Below are 23955 nucleotides of genomic sequence, written 5' to 3' on the forward strand. Positions count from 1 at the left end.
CCAGAGTGGCTGGGGAAACCCAGCCAGATGGGTGGGATATTATTATTATTATTATTATTATTATTATTATGAGCCATAGAACTGCAGGGTTGGAAGGAACCAGTAGGATTGTCTAATCCAACCCCCTGCAATGCTGGAATCTTTTGCCCAACGTGGGGCTCAAACCTACGACCTTGAGATTAAGAGTCTCTTGTGTTCTGCCAACTCAGTTATGTCAAAATGGGATGCGTAACTCGTTCAGGGTTGATAGTTTAAAGAGGCTTGTAATAAAAAATGTAGAAAGTGGGAGAAAGACAAAAATGGTCATTGCACAGTAAAAGGATGTCAATGTGGCTTAAGGTTACAGGTGGGTCCTTGTTCCGAAATAGGCTACCTGCAACCTGCTTTTATCACAGGCTTGTGAAAGTAAACAATGGTTTTAAAGAACCTTGCAAAACAATGCAGTCGTGGCACGTCGGAAGGGAAGACCTGTTCGAAGCAGATCAGGTTGAGAAGGTCAGAACCGTCACAATGGGTTTCGGCAATAGGAAAGTCATCCCTGTTGGTGACAATGACTAATATTTCAGGCTTCAGAGGAAGCATACAAAGAGGCTTCTCTTACCAATTAGCTGCCACAAGTTGACTACTTTGCTGGTTTTGCACAGTTTAGTTGGTGGCATAATAATTTAGCCAGTGCTTTCTGTAAATTTTAGATCTTTTTTTCACCTTATGCAATGACGTTGTGTGTCCTCCCCAGCCAGCCAACTCAGATCAGCTTTATCTGGAGTTTAGCAGGGAATTTCCCCCCCCCATCACCATGTTAGGCAAAGCTCCACTTAACTAAATAAGAGCTCTGCACCCCAGATAGTTTGAGATGTATGCCCCTATTTTTCTTCGTTTATGAATTTAGCTTTGTTTTTGTTTTTTGAAAAATAGAATCCAGACCTCTGTTTGTAACCCTCTCTTTTGTACAGTGGTGCCTTGGGTTACAGACGCTTCAGGTTACAGATGCTTCAGGTTACGGACTCTGCTAACCCAGAAATAGTACCTCCGGTTAAGAACTTTGCTTCAGGATAAGAACAGAAATCGTGCTCCGGCGGTGCGGCAGCAGCAGGAGATCCCATTAGCTAAAGTGGTGCTTCAGGTTAAGAACAGTTTCAGGTTAAGAACGGACCTCCGGAACGAATTAAGTGCTTAACCCGAGGTACCACTGTATGCTTAAAAATTGTTCCTCGCCAGCGCTGCTTCTGAACGCAGCCATAAAGCAGAGCCTGCCTCGTATTTAAAACTACTGAAAGATTTACAGGTGTGCTAGATGCTCCTGAAAACATAGCAGTGACTTAGTTACTGCCCCGAGGCTTCCGATTGATCTTTCAATTTACTTTCCTTTAACCAGTGCCACTTAACGCTCCCAAAGATGCATCGTTCATGGATTCCCCTCCCTTTTATTTCTTGGGGACCTCAAAAGTCCCTCTCCTTCCATTTTAATTGTCCTGTTGCTCACACTTTTTTGTTCTTTACCTCAACAATGCCCACCCAAGCTTCACGTCTGGGCCATCATTCTCTGGATGTCTCTCGAGCCATGAATATAAAGCAGGCAGGTTTACATTTCCTCATGGTCTGGTCATCTCTTTTTATCTTTCCCTTTTGGATTTATACCCCTCCAATTCAGCTACAAAAAGCTCTCGAGACAGAAGCGTCCCCCAAATTCAGGATTTGGTCTTGTGGTCCGAAGTAGCACATCTTAATGAATTGCTTTTGCAGTCCAGAGAGTCGTTGTCGTCGTCTTCTTCTTCTTCTTCTTCTTCTTCTTCTTCTTCTTCTCCTTCTCCTTCTCCTTCTCCTTCTCCTTCTCCTTCTCCTTCTCCTCCTCCTCTCCTCCTCCTCCTCTTCCTCCTCCTTCTTCTTAGTTTGCCTCTTGTTTGTTGCTTTAGCCCTGCAGAGAGAATGCACAGATATCTTCCTGGCTTTTTGTAGAATTTGTGGGTCTGTCTTTCTGGCTCGTTTGAAGTACTTTCTCAAAGCCGCTCAATGTTGATTTGGGATGTGGAAAGGGAAAACCTTGTTTGTGAGTTGGACTTGATAACCCAGCTACCATTCCTAGCAATGGTGGCACAGAAAATAATCCCGTTATTTTGCCACTCTGTGCGTGAAGCTTTGGAGAGGAAGGTCCAATATATTACGTGGCCTCTCATGGGCTGTGGGATCGGCAGAAATCTTAAATAAAACATGAAACACACATAATTCTGAACACGGATGATTCCCTGAGATCCTTAGCTTCTGTCTGTAATTAACAAAATAGGCGAATGTATTTATGCTGCACACAGTGTACAGGTGTTTCAACAAATGTCTCCTTCAGGATTTGTTGCTGTTTTTCAAATCTAGGGGAATGGATGGGGAAATAAAGGAGAGATTGGTCAGTAGAAGTCTCCATGGGTAGAGAACGGGTTTTTCTGATGCACCCCGGAAACAAACTGGGGTTTACACAAATCTCCCTTGTCCCTTCTTCTTCAATCTGCCTTGCTTTGAAAATTCCTCAGCGGCTTTCTGCCAAGCAGAATGAATGCATTAAAAGGGGAAGTCTAATAACTCTGGAATGTATTTCCACCCCAGAATTAGCATGCATTACATAACGCCTCTGATTTTAAGACTTGAAGGAGATTAGCAGATGACTTGATGTGAGGACATTCACATGTTGGAAAAGCTAGGTGGAGCTGTGGCGTAAGAAACCAAACGCGGTCTCCCCCCCCCCCCTCTCTTGTGCTCAGAGGCATATGCTTGAATTTGCTGCGTGTTGTTAGGGCAGAGGGAAATAAAATCATTAGGGACAATTTACAGATGCAATAGGGCGTTGTTTAGATTTTGCTTATTTCCCTCTTTTCCTTATTCCTCCATTGTGGTGCATATTCTGTTTCTTCTTCTTCAGGAGTTAAAGCAAAACAAAAACCTGCACTCCGGCGACATTATTCTAACTAAGCTTGCTCCTTCCTTCTCCTGTTTAAACGGCAGTTTCCTCTCTTTGCATCCTTAATCGTCCGGGGCCTTGTGCAGCCACGTCACTGGCTCCCCGCAAACCGTGGTTTTCAAATCTGAACGAGCCTCTCCTCCTTCCTTGCTCCTTTTTCAAGCAAGGTTCCTTCTCATTTCCCAGGACCAAACCACGGTGCGATGAGGCTGAAGGAGACGCTCTGTTTCCCAACATTCCTTGCACCCGCAGTTTAGAATCAGGCCTGGGTCAGTGTTCGAAACTCCCATTGTTCCTGGAGCATTTTGCAACTGGGAATTTCATTAGTGTGAGCGGTTTCCAATCTCTGGGTGCGGTCCTGCACCTAAGATTTCAGATTAAAACCGCAGAGTGGAAGGAAAGGAGGACCTTTTTCTGCCTCCTCACTTTCAGCCACTCTCCGAAGGCTGGGGAAGAGACCCTCTTAAGAATATTAGGGGGGTGGGCAGGGGAAGAACTTAGACCACGTGAAAAAGGAACATAATATTTTAGCTGCAGTTCCTTCATTTTCAGCTTTGTATTCTTGCTATTAAGGGATGCGGGTAGCGCTGTGGGTTAAACCACAGAGCCTAGGACTTGCCGATCAGAAGGTCAGCGGTTCAAATCCCCGGGACGGGGTGAGCTCCCATTGTTCGGTCCCTGCTCCTGCCAACCTAGCAGTTTGAAAGCACATCAAAGTGCAAGTAGATAAATAGCTACCGCTCCGGTGGGAGGTAAACGGCGTTTCTGTGTGCTGCTCTGGTTCATCAGAAGTGGCTTAGTCATGCTGGCCACATGACCCGGAAGCTGTACGCCGGCTCCCTTGGCCAATAAAGCGAGATGAGCGCCGCAACCCCAGAGTCGGTCACGACTGGACCCAATGGTCAGGGGTCCCTTTACCTTTACCTTTATTCTTGCTATTAAAAAAGTGTGCCTGGGCATTCCATGGTTGCACCTATAACCTCGCTTTAAAGGTGCCTTTTAGCTCCTAGCTTTCTCGGTTTCTGAAGCTGGCCCAGGTGTACTGAGGGATTGCAGGGCTCAAAGAACAGAGTTGTGGAGAGAGGAGTTAGTAGCCACAGAGACAACACAGAGTGGGGTGGGGTTTGGAAAAGTTGTTAGACTGTTTCTGTATGCCACAACTGCAGCAAGAATTTTGTTAGCCAAAAACTGGAAATTACAAGAAATACCAACAGTGGAGGAATGGCAGATGAAGATGATGGACTTTTTGGAGCTGGCTGATCTGACTGGAAGAATCCGCGAACAGAAAGAAGAGGAGTACCAAGAAGAATGGAAGAAATTTAAGGACTATTTAGCTAAATACTCTAAGATAATATAAGTAGAACTACTTGTAAGTACCAAATTGGCCTAGGAGCTAAGTATGTTAAATTGTATAACATTATGGATAGAAGATAATTTGAAAAGAAAGACAGATGTTAATCGATTAAGTTAATTTTATTTGAAAGTAGTACAGTGGTACCTCGGGTTAAGTACTTAATTCGTTCCGGAGGTCCGTTCTTAACCTGAAACTGTTCTTAACCTGAAGCACCACTTTAGCTAATGGGGCCTCCCGCTGCCGCCGCGCCACCGGAGCACGATTTCTGTTCTCATCTTGAAGCAAAGTTCTTAACCTGAAGCACTATTTCTGGGTTAGCGGCGTCTGTAACCTGAAGCATATGTAACCCGAGGTACCACTGTATTGGCAAACTGCTACAATGAGCTGTATGGAAACTCAGCTAGGGGGATTCGAGGAAGTCATCTAACAATGATAACAAAATTGGGATTTTAATAGTGAGGATAAATGTTTGTTTGTTTGTTTTTTATTTTTTATGTTGTAATGTTTTCTTTATGTTTGTTATAAATTTGGAAAATTAATAAAAAAAATTGGGAAAAAACAAAAACAAAGAATGGGGTGGGGGGGAGGACATAGGGCATGACAAAGAAAGATCATGAGGACAGTCTGAGGTTGCAGAGCAGGGAAAACTGACCTGTATGATGAGCTGGGCATTTTAGGTCAAAAAACAGCTCTTGGCCTGCAGAGAACTGAGAAAACCCTGCAGCCCTGCAAAGAATATCACACACGGTTTCACATTACATCCCTATCACCGCAAGCCCTGGCTTCCCCCCGAGGCTGTTTTCTTCATAACCATGGTGTGCAAATTCATTTCATTCCACGGACGCAGTGCTTTTTGTAAGCAGCCAGTCTGTACTAAGCCTGGGCGCCTGGACATGTTTTCTGCTCCTTTTTAATTTTTCATTTACGATTTTCAATTTTATACATTCCGATAGTCACTTTAACTTTTCAAAACGTGACTTCCTTCCCCCTCTTCCTGTGGTTCCTTAAATTTATTTTTTTATATTTCCTGCCTATTACAAATTAGCTGAACTGAATCATTTATCCATCTCCTTTAAATGTGTACATTTTTATTACAATAACCCTGACAATAACCCTGCCAATGTTCTTCTCTGTTTACAGTTTGTTTGTAAATATTCAATAGACCATTTCCATTCCTCTATATAAAAAATGTTGTCTTGATTTTTCCGGGACGTTTCGCCATTTCTACATATTCCATAAGTTTCGGTATCCATTCTTCTTTTGTCGGGATTTCTTCTTCTTTCCATTTATGGGCAAATAACTTTCTTGCCACTGTAGTAGCATATATGAATAAATTTCTATACAGTTTGGGTAGTTCTGTGGATACATTTTCTTCAGACTTTTTATATGGATGTACCTCTTGTTGTTTTCTTTCAGTGACTCAGGTCTGAATTGCTGCAGTAAAATTCAGTATAAATGGAACTTTACTGAAAAAATACAGGCTTTTTTATTATTAAAAAAGGGGTGATAGTTTAAACTCAATAACAGTTGAATGCAAATTCTTTCTAGTGCCAAATCGCTATGGAAGCAGTGTGTTGTTTTCTAAATGCGTGACTTGGCACTGAAATAGACCAACATAGATTTGACTGTTCTGAAGTAAAACGTGACCCATCCCAACCGAAATGGCCTGTGAGAGCAAAGCTATAAAAAATAACTTGGGAAAAGATCTTCGCTTTCTTTTCTTTTTCGGATAAGTGAAAGGATTTTGATTTCAAAGCTTTCTAAAGTCCTTTGCAGGCATTCAGTGTTGACAGAGGCCCAGGAAAAAGACTTGTGTCAGCTCAGCTTCAAATATGTGCATGGGTTGTATTTAACTAATCTTCACACAGACTAGACCAACTGATGTTAACAGTCGTGTCCATTAATTTCAGTGAGTCTACACTCAGTAGGACTAATACGGTAAAGGTAAAGGGACCCCTGACTAGTAAGTCCAGTAGCGGATGACTCTGGGGTTGCGGTGCTCATCTTGCTTTATTGGCCGAGGGAGCTGGCGTACAGCTTCCGGGTCACGTGGCCAGCATGACTAAGCTGCTCTTGGCAAACCAGAACAGCGCATGGAAACAGCGTTTACCTTCCCGCCGGAGCAGTACCTATTTATCTACTTGCACTTTGACGGCCCTGCTAGGTTGGCAGGAGCAGGGACTGAGCAACGGGAGCTCACTCCGTTGCGGGGATTCAAACTGCCAACCTTCTGATCGGCAAGCCCTAGGTTCTGTGGTTTAACCCACAGTGCCACCCACGATCTGTGCAGTTCTTACCCGTAAAAATTTGTTCTGTTAACTGCCCTGAGACCTCTGGGTATAGGGTGGTATGGAAATTCAAGAAATAATAATAATAAATAAATAAACATTGGTGTATGTGCAAATAGTGATGTAGATACTGGGGTCTGGGATACTGGAGTCTATTGTACGTAGCACCCAAAGTATGGGTGTTGGGAAGGTCTGGGAACAGGGTGGGTATGCTGGGAGTGTGATTGGGGCAGAATGGTGTGATCCTGATTCTCTACCCACGTAGAGAATATCTGCATAGGATTAACATCAGAACCCGGGAGGCAACTTCAAAATACGTTTATATGAAATACATTTCAACTTCCAATTTCTGTATCCTTTTCTAAAGACCAGCGTTTGAAACTCCCATTGTTCCAGGTGCATTTTGCAACAGGGAATTTCATCAATGTGAGCGGTTTCTGAGTTCTGGGCGCAGGACTGTGCCTAAAATTTCAGATTAAAACCGCAGAGTGGAAGGAAAGGAGGACCTTTTTCTGCCTCCCCACTTCCAGCTACTCTCTGAAGACAGGAGAAGAGACCCTCTTAAGAATATTAGGGGAGTGGGCAGGGTAAGGACTAGACCATGTGAAAAATGAACATAATATTTTAGCTGCAGTTCGTTCATTTTCAGCTTTGTATTCTTGTTATTAAAAAAGCGCGCCTAGACATTTCGTTGTTGTGCTCTTAACCCCTGTTTAAGGCGCCCTTTAGCTCCTAGCTTTCGTATCTCAGTTTCTAACACTAAAGACATTTTAAAAGGCTGGGCTTCATTTTCTTCCTGAGGATACCGTTCTACAGAGTGTGAGTACTGTGGGGTTAATGCAACATTTCCATCAACTATAATTTGGCATCTACTACATTCATCAAAATGTCATGCAAATTATAATAATTATGTGCAAGTAAATTGGCCAGTTAGCTTTGCTCTCCAGCCCATTGTGTGTTTCCAATTTGACCTTCAGCACTAAACAAGTTGTCCGAAGATGCCCTAACGTTTACATATCCCTAACAGTGTGTCTTCCATGTTTTTCTCCACAGTGTGTTTGGTCTGTAGTTTGGGGCCTCTTTCATCTTACAGAAACTGTCTTGGTCTTTTGTAGAAGCTGGAGCTGGATCGATTTATGCTTTATGCTCACGGGCCTGATCTTTGTCGAGAATCAGATCTGCGTCATGCAATGGCCAACTGCTTTGAAGCGTTGATAGGTGAGATACCTTCGCTGCGGCTTTTGTCATGCTAATTGTGTGCTTTGTCCAGTGTTAATTCCCCGTATCTGTAAGAATTTCTGCTTTGGAAATAAGTCCGCAAATGGCTCTTCGACGTGGTAGCAAAATGAATATCAGTTTCTCAAGACAAACTTAACAGACAGGATGTCATCTTTGTGCTCTGTTTGTGTGGTTACCAGGACCTGCGACTTGCTTCTCTTGGACTCTGAAGTCCGGTTCAAACAAGCCACAGTTTATGAAGCCAGGAATGAGCATTGAGGCGAAGCGCTTCTCACTTCGTGCAACAGAATCAGATCACGTCTTATCAGCCTAGTTTGTTGACTAAGCCAGTTTGGTCAGCACCAACACTTTGAATTGTGCTCAGAAACATACTGGGAGCCAATGTAGATCTTTCAGGACTGGTGTTCTATGGTCTTGGCAGCCACTCCCAGTCAGAAACGTTGAAGTCAGTGCCTGTCTTGGAAAAGAGAAGGGAGGAGATGAAGGAGGAGCAATCAGTGGTGCTCATTCCCAGCCACATAAGTTGTGGTTTATGAAGCCAGGAAAGAAAGTCCAACCTGAGACAGAATATGGACCAGTATGACTGTGCTGTGATCCATCAAGTCAGTTCTCCGGTTCCTACTGTGAGGAATTGCATCTGACTTCTGGCATAAGTACAAATACCAGGTCATCAAAACATTTATGAGCTAAACTGAACAAAATTAAACTAAATTATGCTGGTGGGATTTAAGGTTACAAGCCCAATGCATGTTTATTTGGATTTGGGCTCTGCTGACCTCTGTTTAAGCTCTTGTTATTCTGAGTAGCAGTAATGGAATGGTTTCCAAACTGGTTTTAAAGCTAAGTGCTGTTCGGTATAAGGAATTAAGTAGGCCCTGTCTGCCGGCTTGTAGTCTCTTGGACATTATAGAAGGAGGAACATAATAGGAAGGGAAACTGTGACAGGGGAGGGGATTAACTAATGGATAAAGACCAGAGGTTAGCACGCCTGACTCGAAAAGCTATTTAAAAAATGACATCTGATGGAGATGTTCTAGCAACAAGAGGGATGGCGTTGCAACGATCTGGAATAACGAGAAAAACAGTGTAGGTGAGGAGAAACTGCTGAGATTTTGGGTTTGATGAGGAAAGTGCCTTTAGAACATAAAGAACAAGGAAGAGTATAGAGGAACGAGAAGCAGGAAGATGAGATGGAGCCGTAGCATGGAAACATCCACAAAAAGAAGTTTAAATTGGCTTCCATTTCCCTATAGGCCTTAGGCTAGATCAGGAAGGTGATGAAAACCCTTGGTAAAAAGCAAAGGAGCTGCAGGATGTAAAATAAATGAGAGTGGCCAAAGTTAAGAGAAAGGATGACCAAGTGTTTTCCGGTAAGAGAAGTAGGCAAGGTATTTGTAGTAGCAATGGAAATAAAGGAATGCTGGGAGATGCTTAAATGTTGGGACCGGTGAGAATTAGCTCTAGCAAAAAGACAAGGAAGATCAGTCGAAAAGAAGCCTCCAGTGCATACTTCTTCAGGAGAAATAGAGACAGAACCAATAAAGAGGAAAGATGAGAGCCAGAACTCAAAGGATAAATCAAAAATTCAGTTTTAAATGAATTCAGTTTCAGAAAAGGAGCAGGCATCGTTCATTAAGAAACAGCTGAAAGGCAGGCAGAGATCTTAAACTGGGAAAGAGAAGCTGGGAGTGGGAAAATGCAGTTGTAGGCTACCAGCTTGAAAAAGGAGCACTAAAGGAACGAGTAAGGGAGTCTGACAGAAGTAAGGTAAATACATAGCTGGGAGTTAAGGACAAAATCTTCTGGAACGCCAGCAAAAAGAAAGAAAGAAAGAAAGAAGGAAATAAAACTTTCAGTGGGGAGTGATAGCCATCTTCAAATACAGTGGTACCTCGTGTTACAGACGCTTAAGGTTACAGACGCTTCAGGTTACAGACTCCGCTAACCCAGAAATAGTGCTTCAGGTTAAGAACTTTGCTTCAGGATGAGAACAGAAATTGTGCTCCGGTGTCGCAGCGGCAGCGGGAGGCCCCATTAGCTAAAGTGGTGCTTCAGGTTAAGAACAGTTTCAGGTTAAGAACGGACCTCCGGAACGAATTAAGTACTTAACCCGAGGTACCACTGTATCTAAAGGGCTGTCACATGGAGGATGGAGCAAGGTTGATTTAGCCTTCTCCGGAGGGTAGGACTCGAACCAATGGCTTCAAGTTGTAAGAAGTGAGATTCGGACTAAACATCAGGAAGAACTTTCTGATGGCAAGTGTTCAACAGTGGAACAGACTCCTGCGAGAGAGGGGTGGTGGGCTTTCCTTCCTTGGAGTTTTTGAAGCAGGAGTGGGGTAGCGTCTGTCATTATGATCTAGTTGAGATTCCTCCACTGCAGCGGGTTGGGCTAGATGACCCTCAAGGTCCCTTCCAATTCCACAATTCTGTGATTCAGCGAGAATCAAAGGTATTGAAGATTAGAGAAAGAGAGTCGGCAGCAGACGAGGAAAAAGAAGCAGGGCATCTAAGTGGAGATTGAAAGGGGGAAAGACGAATTATGCCGTTTTTTTTAAAAAACAACAAAAGTACAAGTATAGAAGAAACAGACAAATGGGAGGGGAGAAATAAAAACCCTATCATATCTGCTGCTGGAAACCAATTGGTTAAGCCGAGTGGGGAAATGAAGAAGGAATTGGATGAAGGAACCACAGGAGTAGCATCATCTAATGGGGAAATCCATGTTTCAATAAGAGCAAAACAAGAAAAACGATGAGAGATAGCAAAATCATTAAGTACGACAGCTTTATTAACTGCAGGGCGATGGTTTAATAAAGTGCAAGGAAGGAAAGACGCCACACAAGGAGGGGGAGGGAGATTAGCATTGCAGCGTTGTCGAGAAATGGGAGTACCCTGTTTACCAACAAAGGGAAAGAGAAACGGAATGGATCCATTACTGCTAAAATAGTGAAAAGTGTGTGTTGGGGGGGGGAACACCCTGGGATTCCAAAGCAGTCAGAATAATGAAGGGGGTAGGAGGGGGGGGAAATGCTAATTGATAAATGGTGAATGCTAATTTATATATATAGTTTTTTTAATTTATTAACGTTCTTATGCTACATCGGTAAACCTTATCCTATTACATTACAAGGCTTATTATAATATAATTTTCAGCATGTATACAAAGTTTATATACCTAAAGAAAAGAAACAAGGAAACAAGGACAAAAACCTATTCCAAAATCATATATGTACCAACACTTTGGACTTCCTGTCTATCCTGTTGTATATTCCTTTTTTACAAATGAATGTACTCTTATTATTGTATATTTCGAATGCCAATTGATAAATGATACTTTGCCTTGCTGCCTTCCTAAAGGGGCTCGTTGTGTCTGATGATGACATCTATGATGGTGTTCTCCAAGGAGGTGTCCGATTTTTAAATTTCATGTTATATTTATTCATTGAGTATATATACCGCCCTATACTCGGAGGTCTCAGGGCGGTTCACAGAATAAAATCAAGATGTAAAACTGCAAAATGCGTAATCACAATAAAAACAACAACCCAATAACGCTCCCCCCCTCAAAAAAGCCACATTGGATGTCAACCAAATCAACCAAAGGCCTGGTTGAAGAGGAACGTTTTTGCCTGGCACCTAAAGGTGTATAATGAAGGCGCTAGGCAAATTTCCTTGGGGAGAGCATTCCACAGGCGGGGAGCCACTGCGGAGAAGGCCCTGACTCATGTTGCCACCCTCTTCTAGACCTCTCAAGAAGGAGGCACATGAAGAAGGGCCTCAGAAGATGATCTCAGGGTCTGGGTAGGTTCCCATCAGCCCCAACCAAGGTAGCCCAATGGTCAGGTATGATGAGAGTTGTAGCCCAATGACGTCCAGAGGGCACCCCATCAGCTACCCCCGCGCCTGCTGCTGTACCGCCACTCTGTCTTGGAAGAGGCTGTCCCCATCACACCTTGCCCTTGCTAGTAATAATGGCAGCAGCAGCTGGATCCACTCGGTCCTCGTCTTCTGGTCTTGGCCTCCTAGTTTGATGCTCTATGGACCTCTTGTTAGTCTAAATCAATCAATCAATCAATCAGTCTTTATTACAGTCCAGAGACCCAAGAAATCGTTGCAAAGCAATGCACAATTCAGACAGCCTACCTCCAGGTTAAACAAGCATTTTGTTCAGACTTAAAGATAGGGATGATTGGTTCTTGCAACCACCGATAAAAACTTTGCCGCTGCTAATGTTCTAGCGTTTGTCCAGTCTTCCAATAGGAACCTGACATAGTGAGCCTCTGATTTTCCTGGGAAAGGTACCAGCAAGGGTAATATCAGTCTAAATCCCTTTGTTCCTCAAGGGGACGGGTAGTCATCAGGGAGACGAGATAGAGGGAATTGGAGGAAAAGGGAGACGAGGAGAAAGAGGGGTGGAAAAGAAAAGAAAACTCGCAAGCGATGGGATGACACAGAACAGAACCGCCTGAATCTCATCCTTATGCATTTTGCCTTGCCTTAGAAAATAGATTCTAGCTCTTTGGGTTCTGCCTTGGGCTATATTGCGTTTCGTCAGATCAAGATAAGGGGGTTGTGGGTGGGGGAAGCTGTGCTTTCCAACTCTGCTTCGCTTCTTACACACGCTTTGATGTTCAGCGTTTAAAAAAATAAAGGGGACGGGGGGGGGGAGAGCGGTTTGATTCCAGCACTTTTGGGACTTTTGTCTCTCCTAGGATCTAGCTGCCATTTATTTGGCAAAGGGAAGCCAGGGCATCTTGTCTGTGTGTGTGTGTGTGTGTGTGTGTGTGTGTGTGTGGTTTTTTAATTTTAATTTTGGTCGTCTGTATGCCTCATGAGCCTAGGACTTGCCGATCAGAAGGTCGGCGGTTTGAATCCCTGTGACGGGGTGAACTCCTGTTGCTCGGTCCCTGCTCCTGCCAACCTAGCAGTTTGAAAGCACATCAAAGTGCAAGTAGATAAATAGGTACCGCTCTGGCGGGAAGGTAAATGGCGTTTCTGTGCGCTGCTCTGGTTTGCCAGAAGCGGCTTAGTCATGCTGGCCACATGACCCGGAAGCTGTACGCCGGCTCCCTCGGCCAGTAAAGCAAGATGAGCGCTGCAACCCCAGAGTTGGCCACGACTGGACCTAATGGTCAGGGGTCCCTTTACCTTTACCTATGCATCATGCTACGTGGGGCTGTGGTGGAGCGTCGGCCCCAAGCATAGCAAAGGGAAGCTTGCGTTTCGTTTGGCATTTGTAGGGGTCGTCGCAAAGCAGCAGACTTTCACAAACCAGGACTGAATAATAAGGAAGTGCCACTCAAGTACAGTGGTACCTCAGGTTACATACGCTTCAGGTTACAGACTCCGCTAACCCAGAAATAGTACCTCGGGTTAAGAACTTTGCTTCAGGATGAGAACAGAAATCGCACGGCGGCAGCGGGAGGCCCCATTAGCTAAAGTGGTGCTTCAGGTTAAGAACAGTTTCAGGTTAAGAACGGACCTCTGGAACGAATTAAGTACTTAACCCGAGGTACCACTGTGCGTTCTTATGTGTGTGTCTGGGTCTAAATCCCTTTGTTTCTTAAGGGGGACGGTTCGTTAGCAGGGAGGTGAGATAGAGGGAACAGCGGATAGGGATGAGATAGAGAGGATCGGCTAAAAATGGTTAGTCTTTGGTTATTTTTTGAGCTGTTTAAATATTCCCTTTGCAGCAGGTATGAAGAACCTTTTTTTCTTTTTCTTTTGAGGGGTAATCCATTGGGGGTAATTCTGTCAGGGTTTGTCTGATGACTGTAGACAAGGCTCAAGCCAGCAGTGGATCCTGCCACAGAGAAAGAAAAAAAATCCACTCTCTATACCTCTGGGTATAGGGCGGTATATAAATTCAAGAAACAATAATTATAATCTCATTCTGTCCTCCTGCTCTCACCAGAACATCTAGGCATTTTCTTTCTTCCTGGCTCAGGCTCACAGCTTGCGTTACCGGCAGTCTCTTGAATGTTAATGCGCATCTTACGGCAAATTTTGTCATGCAGGGGCGGTTTACTTGGAGGGCAGCCTGGAGGAAGCCAAGCAGCTCTTTGGACGCTTGCTTTTCAACGGCAAGGTATGACTTTATCCATAGCCTCGTTGCGCCTTCCGACACGTCTCTTGCTTACAGAATCAATTTGAGTTATGCTGTGGTTCATTAAAGGGAGTGTTTCAAAGGAAAACAGAAAGGCTTCCTGCTTTTCAGAACATCCTGGCTTTATATAACAGCAACATTTTTTTTTTTATTGTCATTAAGTGTTCTCTGCAGCAAAACAGGGATGCGCGGGGTGGTTTTCAGAAGCAGCACAGGGAGTGTTTGTCCCTTCTCCCCCCGCCCCATGCCCTGCTTTTCTTTCCCCCGCTTGCTGCAGCAAACACCCATTCAGTCATTCGTTCAATTGGTTAGAGCAGGGTTTCCCGAACTCGGGTCTCCAGCTGCTGTCGGACTACAATTCCCATCATCCTTAGCTCCCAGGGATGGTGGGAGTTGTAGTCCCAAAACAGCTGGGAAGCCAAGTTTGGAAAACCCTGAAGAGTATTTAAATGCCACCCTATAATGGAGTTATCACCGGGGGTGGGTGGGATCAGAACCAGAAATAAAGCTATTTAATATTCAGCGACAGTAAAAACAACATAAATACAGCATAGGAACCCATGTTGCAGAGGCTATAAACAGGTTAAAGGGCCTGGGAGAATAAAAAGGCCTTTGTGTGACACCCGAATGACACCAAGGCAGGCTCAAGGTGAGCGTCTCTGGGGAGGCATTCCACAGCTGGGGAGCCAACACTGAAAAAGGCCCTGCCCTGCCCCTAACTCAGTGGGAATGCTCAGAGAAAGGGTTCCAGAGAAGATCTAAAATTCCAAACAGATCTACGTGAAGGGGGAAAAGTATTCTGGTCCCAAACTGCGAAGGACCTTAAAGGTCATTTGGGGTAGGAAAGTGTCTAGGAGTGGGGGAAGTCGAGGAGGCGACAGTGATTGTAAGTGAAAAGCAAAAGGCATGGAGAAGGAGATGGATCAGCTGAGGCAAGACCCTTCAAGTAGCCGGCCTTCCTGAGCTTCCTCAACACATACATGCAGTTCTTCTCATCTACCCCAGTGGTGTAGCATGGGTTGCCAGAGCCCAGGGGATGGGAGGGAGAGAAATGGACAAAGCACGCATGCGCCACCCAAGAGATTGCAGGCACAAATATAAGAAAAGAAGAGCTGTTCAGTTGCCTGGAGAGGTCACTTCCTGGTTCACACGCAGAAGATGTTTTCAGCAGATCCCAGTGTCGGAAGCGCACAGCTATATCGAGGCAGCACCAGGTGTTGAAATTTGGCGCCCCTAACAATTTTGTTCTCGAAATTTGTGTTCTCGAAGCTACTAACATGAGTTTGACCAAGCTGCGGGAGGCAGTGGAAGACAGGAGTGCCTGCAGTGCTCTGGTTCATGGGGTCACGAAGAGTCGGACACGACTAAACAACTAAACAACAACAACAATTTTGTGCCCGGGGTGACTGCCCTTTTGCCCCCCCCCCCCCGAAAAAATTCACCACTGCTCTACCCTGGCTCTGATCCTGCCAGGGCTCACAGCTTCTGCTGTTCACTGACTCAGCTGCCTGCATCCCAGCCCTGAAACATAAGTGTTAAGATGTAATTGGTTTTGTGCATGCATCTGCCTTCGAGTATAATAGAATCCTACTGTATTATGTGGTCACGTTCTTTGGGTTTGTGTTGAGGTTTCCCCTCCCTTTCAGATGTAAGATGTCCCTTTCAGGCTGGGGTTCTTATCCTCTTATCCTTTTTACTAAACTTTTAAGCAAAAAAAAAAAAAGGGGGGGGGGGAGAAGGTAACCTGTTACATAGTTCAAGAATTGTGTGTGTGTTCGTTTTCTCCTTCCACCTAATGGATATGCACTAAATGGATGCGCTACAGGCAGTTTAAGCAGAGAGTGCCCGCTTTCAAAAAAATTAGCTTGCCGGCACTATTGAAATCGCAAAAAAAAAAAGCAGAGTCAGCATCTGAGCCCATTTCAGTACTTCGCAGAATGACATTTTATTTAGCAATGTGGAATTTGTTAAACGGCTCCCGTGAGCTTTAAAAGCGTCTCTCGATGTTTGCAGGACCTGCGGGAAGTATGGCTTAATTATCCGCTGCACCCTCTTCAAGTAAGTGTCTCCCTTTTCCGTAAGGAATTTCAGAGTGCTTTTCTTCTTCTTCTTTCTCTCCTCCCCCCCCCCCCCCGTTCCCAAGGATGCCTTTTTAGCAGCATTCAGCTGCGCTGACATCTCTGAACAGCTAGCAGGCACATGGCCTTTGTGAATTTCTTTTGTGGCTAATAACTGTCGAGAGCTCGGGCCGGGGGGGGGCAGGGACTTCAGAGTACCTCAGGCAACAGGCAGGGAGTAATTTGGCAGGTGGGTGGCAGACACAGGACAGGTGAGTGGCAGATTTATAGTCTGGTGGCAAAAGGGGGGGAAATAACCAGACCATCTTCCTTGCTAGAAAATCTCCCCAAGTGGAAGAGTTCAACAAAAATGGGAGCTTTTTTAGCAGACAGCATCACGTGGTCGGCCTCTTACTTCCTGATTCCTCTCAGCATCAGGACCGTTCTGGGCTGTGTAGTGACTCTCCCAGGTGAACCTGGGATCCAGTTCTCTCCCTGGGCAGCAGCCCTAGTAGTGAATGGACCACAGGGATTCCTAGTTTGAAGTCATCCTTGCTTTTGACAGTAAGCTTCCTGGGAAGAATGCCTATTCATTGAGCATAATGGCAAGGGTGACATCATCTCAAATTCAACAACACCATTAAATAATGCATCTGGTGTTTATATTTTTTATATTTTTTGAATGCCTCCATCCCCTTCACGTACATTATGGAGGTCACCAGGAAATCTGTAAGCACTGGCAGTGGTCTCTCTTCCTCCAACTCCAAATAGTATTAGAAACGAATAGTACTTTCAGTATTTTTGTGAGAATGAGTGGCATGAGCATGTACCATAAGTGATTCATGCTGAAATCCCACCGTTCTAAACTACCTGTGTAGGTGGTCCACATATGACTTTATCAGTCTTGTGAAAGGGCCACAAAGAAGTTGAAATCCTCTACCTTTTCCCGTTGCAAAAACTCAATCTAAATGATGGCTGAAAGAATTCTCTGTACTCGGGATCTGCCCATAGAAAAACTACTTCTCAGCAAATGAGGACAAAACCCTTTTGAAAAATGTTAATTATGCTCCTGCAAAACCCCAAAATATGAGCATTGTATTATCATTTAGCCAGCGTTCCTGCTAGCTTCTCGCTGAAATAGTTTAATTTGAAAATACTAAATTAGAGAAAGAAGGGGGAGGAGTTGATAGTGAAATACTGAAGTTACTTGCTATACACACACACACAGTCGTACCTTGGAAGTCGAACGGAATCCGTTGCGGAAGTCCATTCGACTTCCTAAACGTTCGGAAACCAAAGGGCGGCTTCTGATTGGCTGCAGGAAGCTCGGATGTTCGGCTTCCAAAAATTGTTTGAAAACCAGAACACTCACTTCTGGGTTTCGATCGTTCGGGAGCCAATTTTTTCGGGAGCCAAGGCATTCAAGCTCCAAGGTATGACTGTATATAAAAGAAACATTTGAACCAAGACTTTTCCTTTAAAAAATTATTATTTATGTTTATCTCCTTCTAATCCTCAGCATACAATTGCTGTCAGGACAGTGGAACAACAGAAAACATGAATAGGGCCAGTTTTTTAAAATAAAAAAAATCACTAAAATAGCAAAAGGTGTAATCAATCAACTGAGAAAAGCTAATAAAAAATAACATTGTTGAACGTATGCAGTAAAGGCCAGAGAGCTCAAAGGCTCTAGTGACGTTGATCTTTTTGCTTCAGAATTATCTGCTGCCTTTCAGCCTGTTAAAAAATAAAATTGTGGTCCAGGCTTTGTTAAGGTAATGTGCAGTAGCCACTGAAAATCTGCTTTGTTGTGTTTCGGCCCTATGTCTCCTCGGTAATTTGCAAAGTAAAAATCACAGTGTTCATTATTTTGTCAGCTCCAGCTTCCTAAATTGGGCCTTAAATCTTTCTTCTAAGTTCACGCTGTTCCTCTGCGTTCATATTTCTGTACAGCTGCAAGAGTCCAATACTGACCGACAGCTGATTGAGACATCTCCTGTGCTCCAGAAACTGACCGAGTTCGAGGAAGCCATCGGAGTAATTTTCACTCATGTGCGGCTTCTGGCCCGGGCTTTCACTTTGAGAACTGTCGGATTTAACCACCTAACCCTGTGAGTTTGTTGGGTGCTCCCCCCCCCCGGTAAAGTTTATGATTATTTCATTTTAGAACATACCGTATTTACACGAATCTAATGCGCCATCGAATCTAAGGTGCACCTCTAGTTTCAAAACCTTGAAACCCCAGAAAAGTATTGACTGGCGCCATCAAATCTCTCTAATTTCCGAGGCGTAATTTGGCCCCCCAAAGGTGTGCATTGCACCTGAATAAATATGGTGTATGAAACAGAACAGTTACAGCAGCTGACGAAAATTAAAATGCGGAAAACTAAACTGTAAAATAGGCCTGGAGAATGCATTGAAAAGTTTTAAAACAGATCTCAGGCATTCTCTTCCGAACAGGCAGCTTTGTCCAGTTTGCCAGCTGTGGATGCTCCTGGATAGGGATTGCCTGACCACGGTAGACCAACCTCGTGACTGGATCACTGTCACACGTTCTTTGACTAGATCACTGTAACACGCTGCCCGGAAGTGCCAGCCGGTGCAGAACGAGGCGGTCAAACTGCCGAGGAAGGAGCTGTGCCAACAAATGGACCATTTCTCCCTCTTCCCTCAAGTCTTCGTCCTTGTCACCCTCTATGAGTTGGGGGTGGCTTCCTGAAGTGGGGAGACTCCAGTTCTTGTGGAGACGGGAAGGTCAGAGATCTAATAAAATGCGAGGGAAACCACCATGAGACCCTCACAAGTCATGTTGGGCGACAGGAATGATGATCTAAGAGGACAAAAATATTGTAGAAATATTTGAAACCTATTTGAAATGACTCACCTGTTTAGTGCTTTTTGGGGGGACACACACACAGGGGTCTTTTTATAGATAATTATATTATATATTATAATATAATTATACAGCCGTACTTTGGATCCCGAAAGCCTTGCGAGTTGAACGTTTTGGCTCCTGAACCCAGAAGTAAAGATATGGAATATTGGATGTGTGTTTTAGTTTTTTTCTTTGTTTCTTTTTGCTGTATTGTTGTATTGCTTTTTTATGTTTTTTTTCTTTTGTATTGTTGTCTTTTTTCTGTAATTTTTAAACTTTTAATAAATATCATTTAAAAAAAAAAAAGGTTTGTGGACATTCTTTGGAACCCAAACGTCTGATGCGGCTTCTGTGGCTTCCGATTGGCTGCAGGAGCTTCCTGCAGCCAATTGGAAGTTGCGCCTTGGTTTCCAAACGTTTTGGAAGTCAAACAGACTTCCAGAAGGGATTCCATTTGACTTCCAAGGTACAACTGTGATATTATTCTATTATTCTATTATTATTATTATTATTATTATTATTATTATTATTAAATGTAATATAATTATAATAATTATGTATACTTTTATATATTATATATTAAAAATATTTTTATTACATTTTCAAATTTTATATCACAAATTAAACATTTTTTATTTTACCATACATTTATCAACTTCCCTCCCCTTCCAACGTTCATTTCACTTTCCCACCATTCCTGCATATTTTGATATATCCATCTAGTTCTGTTCTCCTATCTTCAATATTTATTATACTGTCAATTTTACTTTAATACTGCCAGCGTTTTCAACTGTACACAATTGCTTCCCATATACTCAATAAAAAATTTCCACTCCTCTTTAAATGCCTTGTGCAGGAGCCATGCTAAATCCTTCGAATTTTAGCTTACGTGCTGCCAAAGCGAGCCCAACGCACATGTAGTTCTGTAACGAGGAAAGGCTTGTTTTTCTATCTTATCAACTTTATTGATTTCTACCACTTTCTGTTTCAGGGGCCACAATCAGAGGATGGAATTCTTGGGGGATTCCATAATGCAGCTGGTGGCCACGGAGTATTTATTCATACATTTCCCGGATCATCATGAAGGCCACCTAACGGTGAGATTGCCACCTGTCACTCTTCTCCGAGAGCAGAGTCAGAGGGGGCAGGAGAGACAGAGGGCAGGGGGAAAGAGAAGAGGAATTGTAGAAGCAGCAAGTGACTTATTCTGGGCTTAATGAAGATCCACAACCTCAGTGCCCTGCCTGCTCTTAATAAGGTTCTGTTAATTTGAAGATGCGAATCCAGCTGCAATCAACAAAGTTTTGATTCATGCCACCCAGGCATGATGTCTTATCTTCTTTAAAGCAGGTCAATAGCATTAATAACCGCTGCGATTAACTTGTTCCACCTCAAAACTACAAGTAGCGCTTGTTTCATTAGCAAGCACTTGGGGTAGACAGATACTATGAACATGAGGTCTGTAGGAATGCTTTGGGGGGGGCGGTTTCAGGGCTAATAGGTAGCTCAAAGCAACAAACAAATCAAGTTTGCCTATCTTTTGAAGAATAGCTGCTTCGTTTCAGTAACACGCAAGTGTCGGGTGGTCTCTCGACTGTTCAACTAGACATTTATTGCAACTTGCTTACTGTGACCCATAGAACTTAATGGGAGCCCTTTAGAATCAATCCTTCTACCCTAGCCGAATACCCCCCACCATAGAAAGGCTTTCCTACTGATGCTCCCCCCCCCCCTTTATCACACGTGGTCCCAGGGCATGGCACAATAAGCCGCTTAAAACCACGACAAACCAATCTTTGAATAAGTACCATTGTTATGTGTTGTTGTTTAGTTGTTTAGTTGTGTCTGACCCCATGGACCAGAGCACGCCAGGCACTCCTGTCTTCCACTGCCTCCCGCAGCTTGGTCAAACTCATGCTGGTAGCTTCGAGAACACTATCCAACCATCTCGTCCTCTGTCGTCCCCTTCTCCTTGTGCCCTCCATCTTTCCCAACATCAGGGTCTTTTCCAGAGAGTCTTCTCTTCTCATGAGGTGGCCAAAGTATTGGAGCCTCAGCTTCAGGATCTGTCCTTCCAGTGAGCACTCAGGGCTGATTTCCTTAAGAATGTATAGGTTTGATCTTGTTGCAGTCCATGGGACTCTCAAGAGTCTCCTCCAGAACCATAATTCAAAAGCATCAATTCTTCGGCGATCAGCCTTCTTTATGGTCCAGCTCTCACTTCTGTACATCACTGCTGGGAAAACCATAGCTTTTACTATACGGACCTTTGTTGGCAAGGTGATGTCTCTGCTTTTTGAGATGCTGTCTAGGTTTGTCATTGCTTTTCTCCCAAGAAGCAGGCGTCTTTTAATTTCGTGGCTGCTGTCACCATCTGCAGTGATCATGGAGCCCAAGAAAGTAAAATCTCTCACTGCCTCCATTTCTTCCCCTTCTGTTTGCCAGGAGGTGAAGGGCCCAGTGGCCATGATCTTCGTTTTTTTGATGTTGAGCTTCAGACCGTATTTTGCGCTCTCCTCTTTCACCCTCATTAAAACGTTCTTTAATTCCTCCTCACTTTCTGCCATCAAGGTTGTGTCATCTGCATATCTGAGGTTGTTGATATTTCTTCCAGCAATCTTAATTCAGGCTAGGGATTCATCCAGCCCAGCGAGGGCAAATCAAAGAGATAAGACGAAACACAGCTAACTTCATCTCAGTGCTCAGTCTAGAAATGATATAATCTCATCAGTGCCTGTGCATTGCCAGAAAGAAAAAGGTCAGCCATGGTTGCAGCGTTCGAAATTCGCCAGGGGCTTTTTGCACCTGGCTATCGACCACTTGCGAGTAAGCGAAGATGCCCATTGGCCAGGAGGGCACCAGTCGCCTCCACCATCTGGAGATGCGTGCCTGGGGATCCTTGGATCTTGAGTGTTTTCACACACCGATACCCCACCCTGTAGAATCCTATCCGTTATATGTTAGCTGCGCAATCAGGATGAATTTAAGGAACCCAAAGGTTGTCTTGGAAAACACGACTTTTGAACTGCTTGGCCCCAGAATGGCAACCAGGCATTTTGTCTGGGCAACTATAACCCCAGTTTAAGGAATCCTTTGGCGCCAAGCTTATACATCTGAGTTTCTGCATAGTTAGGGCGCCATTTTGCTACACTGACTGGAGTGCGACTACAATCCAGGAAACTCGCTTTTATTGACATATAATGATGCTATATCAGTCACCTTTGTGCTAGCCAGAAGGAGAAGCCTCTCCTAGAAATTTCTTTCCGAATGCAAATGAATCTTTTTTTTAGGGGTTCTGCAGCACAAAGATCCAGTTTTGACTTTATGCTGTCCATCCCTTCCATTCCCCCCTCTCCTTTGCTCTCTTCTGCATATTTCCACTCGGCCAGTAGCTCCGAGGAAGGCTAACCCCTGATTTCAAAGACCCGAGTGCTCTTTGAACTTGCTGCTGAAGTGGCAGGGCATTTTAATGTTTAACCAAAGTTACGTTTTAAGCAGCGAGCGCGTTTTCCCTCCACACCGCTTTCTCCCTCGGTCCCCTTCCTCTGCCTTCTGCCCGAGACCTTCTCTTAAGCATAATTTGAGCCTGTCTCCCTTCTGTCTTCTGATGAATAAATATGACATGTTAAATTTCCTTATCAGCGGGCCTGCCCCCTCTCCCGAGCTCCCTTTCATCTGATCAGACTGAAATAAGCTTTCAAAACTTGCTTTTATGTTTCGGGCGCGCGTTAACGTTTCGTTTCGCCCCGCTCTCGTGCTTTGCCAGCCCCTGCCCGTATCGTTCCATCTTTCACAGAAATTTCACCTCTGCTGTTCACCCAGCCTTCGCATCCTATGCAAATTGCAGTGTGCCATTAGGTTCTGCTTTCCGAGCCGCTGGTTCGCTGCGGACGTTGCCCCAACAATAAGTTGCGTGCTTGTTCTTTTGGAAAGTGGCTGCTGTTAATTAAAGCACTGGGCTCCTCTCTTCCTGTCAACCGGCTCTCGATTCTCATAGTACTTAATTCTTCGTCGCCACAGGTGGCTGCATTTTTTGACAATTAACACTGCAGTCCTCCTGCGACGGACACATTGGGGACCAGCTCGCTTTGCCTGGTGTGAGAGGATTATATGTTGCCAAGTCTATTTACGTTAAATTGGCTGAAGCCGTAGTAATATTCACGGATCCAGGATGAGAGCGATAAATCGACCGCCTGTTACCGCGGCTCTTGCAACATCCTTTAGACAATTGGAGAGGATTATATGTAAGCAGCACCTTAGGCACCTCCATCATTAGCGAGTTACACAGAAGCTCTCTCTGCTTTGTATGCACAGTGGAAGCAAGAGCATACTTCTGTCGGCAAGAGAAATTGAGCTTGGCATATTTTCTGCCCATTAGCTTGCTTCAACAGGAAGCTGGACACGAGTCGGGTGCTTCTGACCTAAGACAAATTGTAGTATAATCTTAGGATAAGCGCAAACTGTGGTTTGCCAGTTTGCAGCAAATGATAAACTACAGATTGCCTCAAGCTAGGAAAGGAGGGAGAGGATAGCTGTGGACAGGAAGGAGCACCCAACATTTCAGGGATGCGGGTGGCGCTGTGGTCTAAACCACTGAACCTCTTGGGCTTGCCGATCGGAAGGTCGGTGATTCGAATCCACACAACGGGGTGAGCTCCCGTTGCTCTGTCCCAGCTCCTGCCAACCTAGCAGTTCGAAAGCACACCAGTGCAAGTAGATAAATAGGTACCACTTCGGCAGGAAGGTAAATGGCATTTCCATGTGCTCTGGCAGTCGTAATGGTGGACCGTTGTGCCAGAAGCGGTTTAGTCATTCTGGCCACATGACCTGGAAAGCTTTCTGCTGGCTCCCTTGGCCTGAAAGCAGAAATGAGTGCCGCACCCCATAGTCCAGAGGTCCTTTGCCTTTTTACCTTACACAACACGTTGGGTACCATTTATGTAACCCTAACCCATGTTTTGGTGTTACATCTGAACCACTTTGGTGTGTTTTGCATTCCTCTTTCTTATTAGTTTTTATTAAAGTTTTTGTGTGTGTTATAAAGCAAACAGATCAAAAGGGAAAGGTACATTTTTGTCTCCACTTTCAA

General features: G+C 44.3%; 1 protein-coding gene across 2 annotated transcripts in view; it reads left to right on the forward strand.

Moving 5' to 3' along the window:
• The window catches only part of DROSHA (drosha ribonuclease III), an 87276-nt gene that overhangs the window by 42175 nt on the left and 21146 nt on the right, over positions 1-23955 (forward strand). For both annotated transcript variants that reach the window (XM_081014625.1, XM_081014626.1), the window contains exons 22-26: positions 7702-7804; positions 13846-13916; positions 15948-15992; positions 17945-18102; positions 19858-19963. In XM_081014625.1, the coding sequence (XP_080870751.1) occupies positions 7702-7804; positions 13846-13916; positions 15948-15992; positions 17945-18102; positions 19858-19963 (483 nt within the window). The remainder of the gene's footprint in view (positions 1-7701; positions 7805-13845; positions 13917-15947; positions 15993-17944; positions 18103-19857; positions 19964-23955) is intronic.

Source organism: Podarcis pityusensis (genome assembly GCF_964106645.2).
Source record: "Podarcis pityusensis genome assembly, chromosome: 7".
Lineage (NCBI taxonomy): Eukaryota > Metazoa > Chordata > Lepidosauria > Squamata > Lacertidae > Podarcis > Podarcis pityusensis.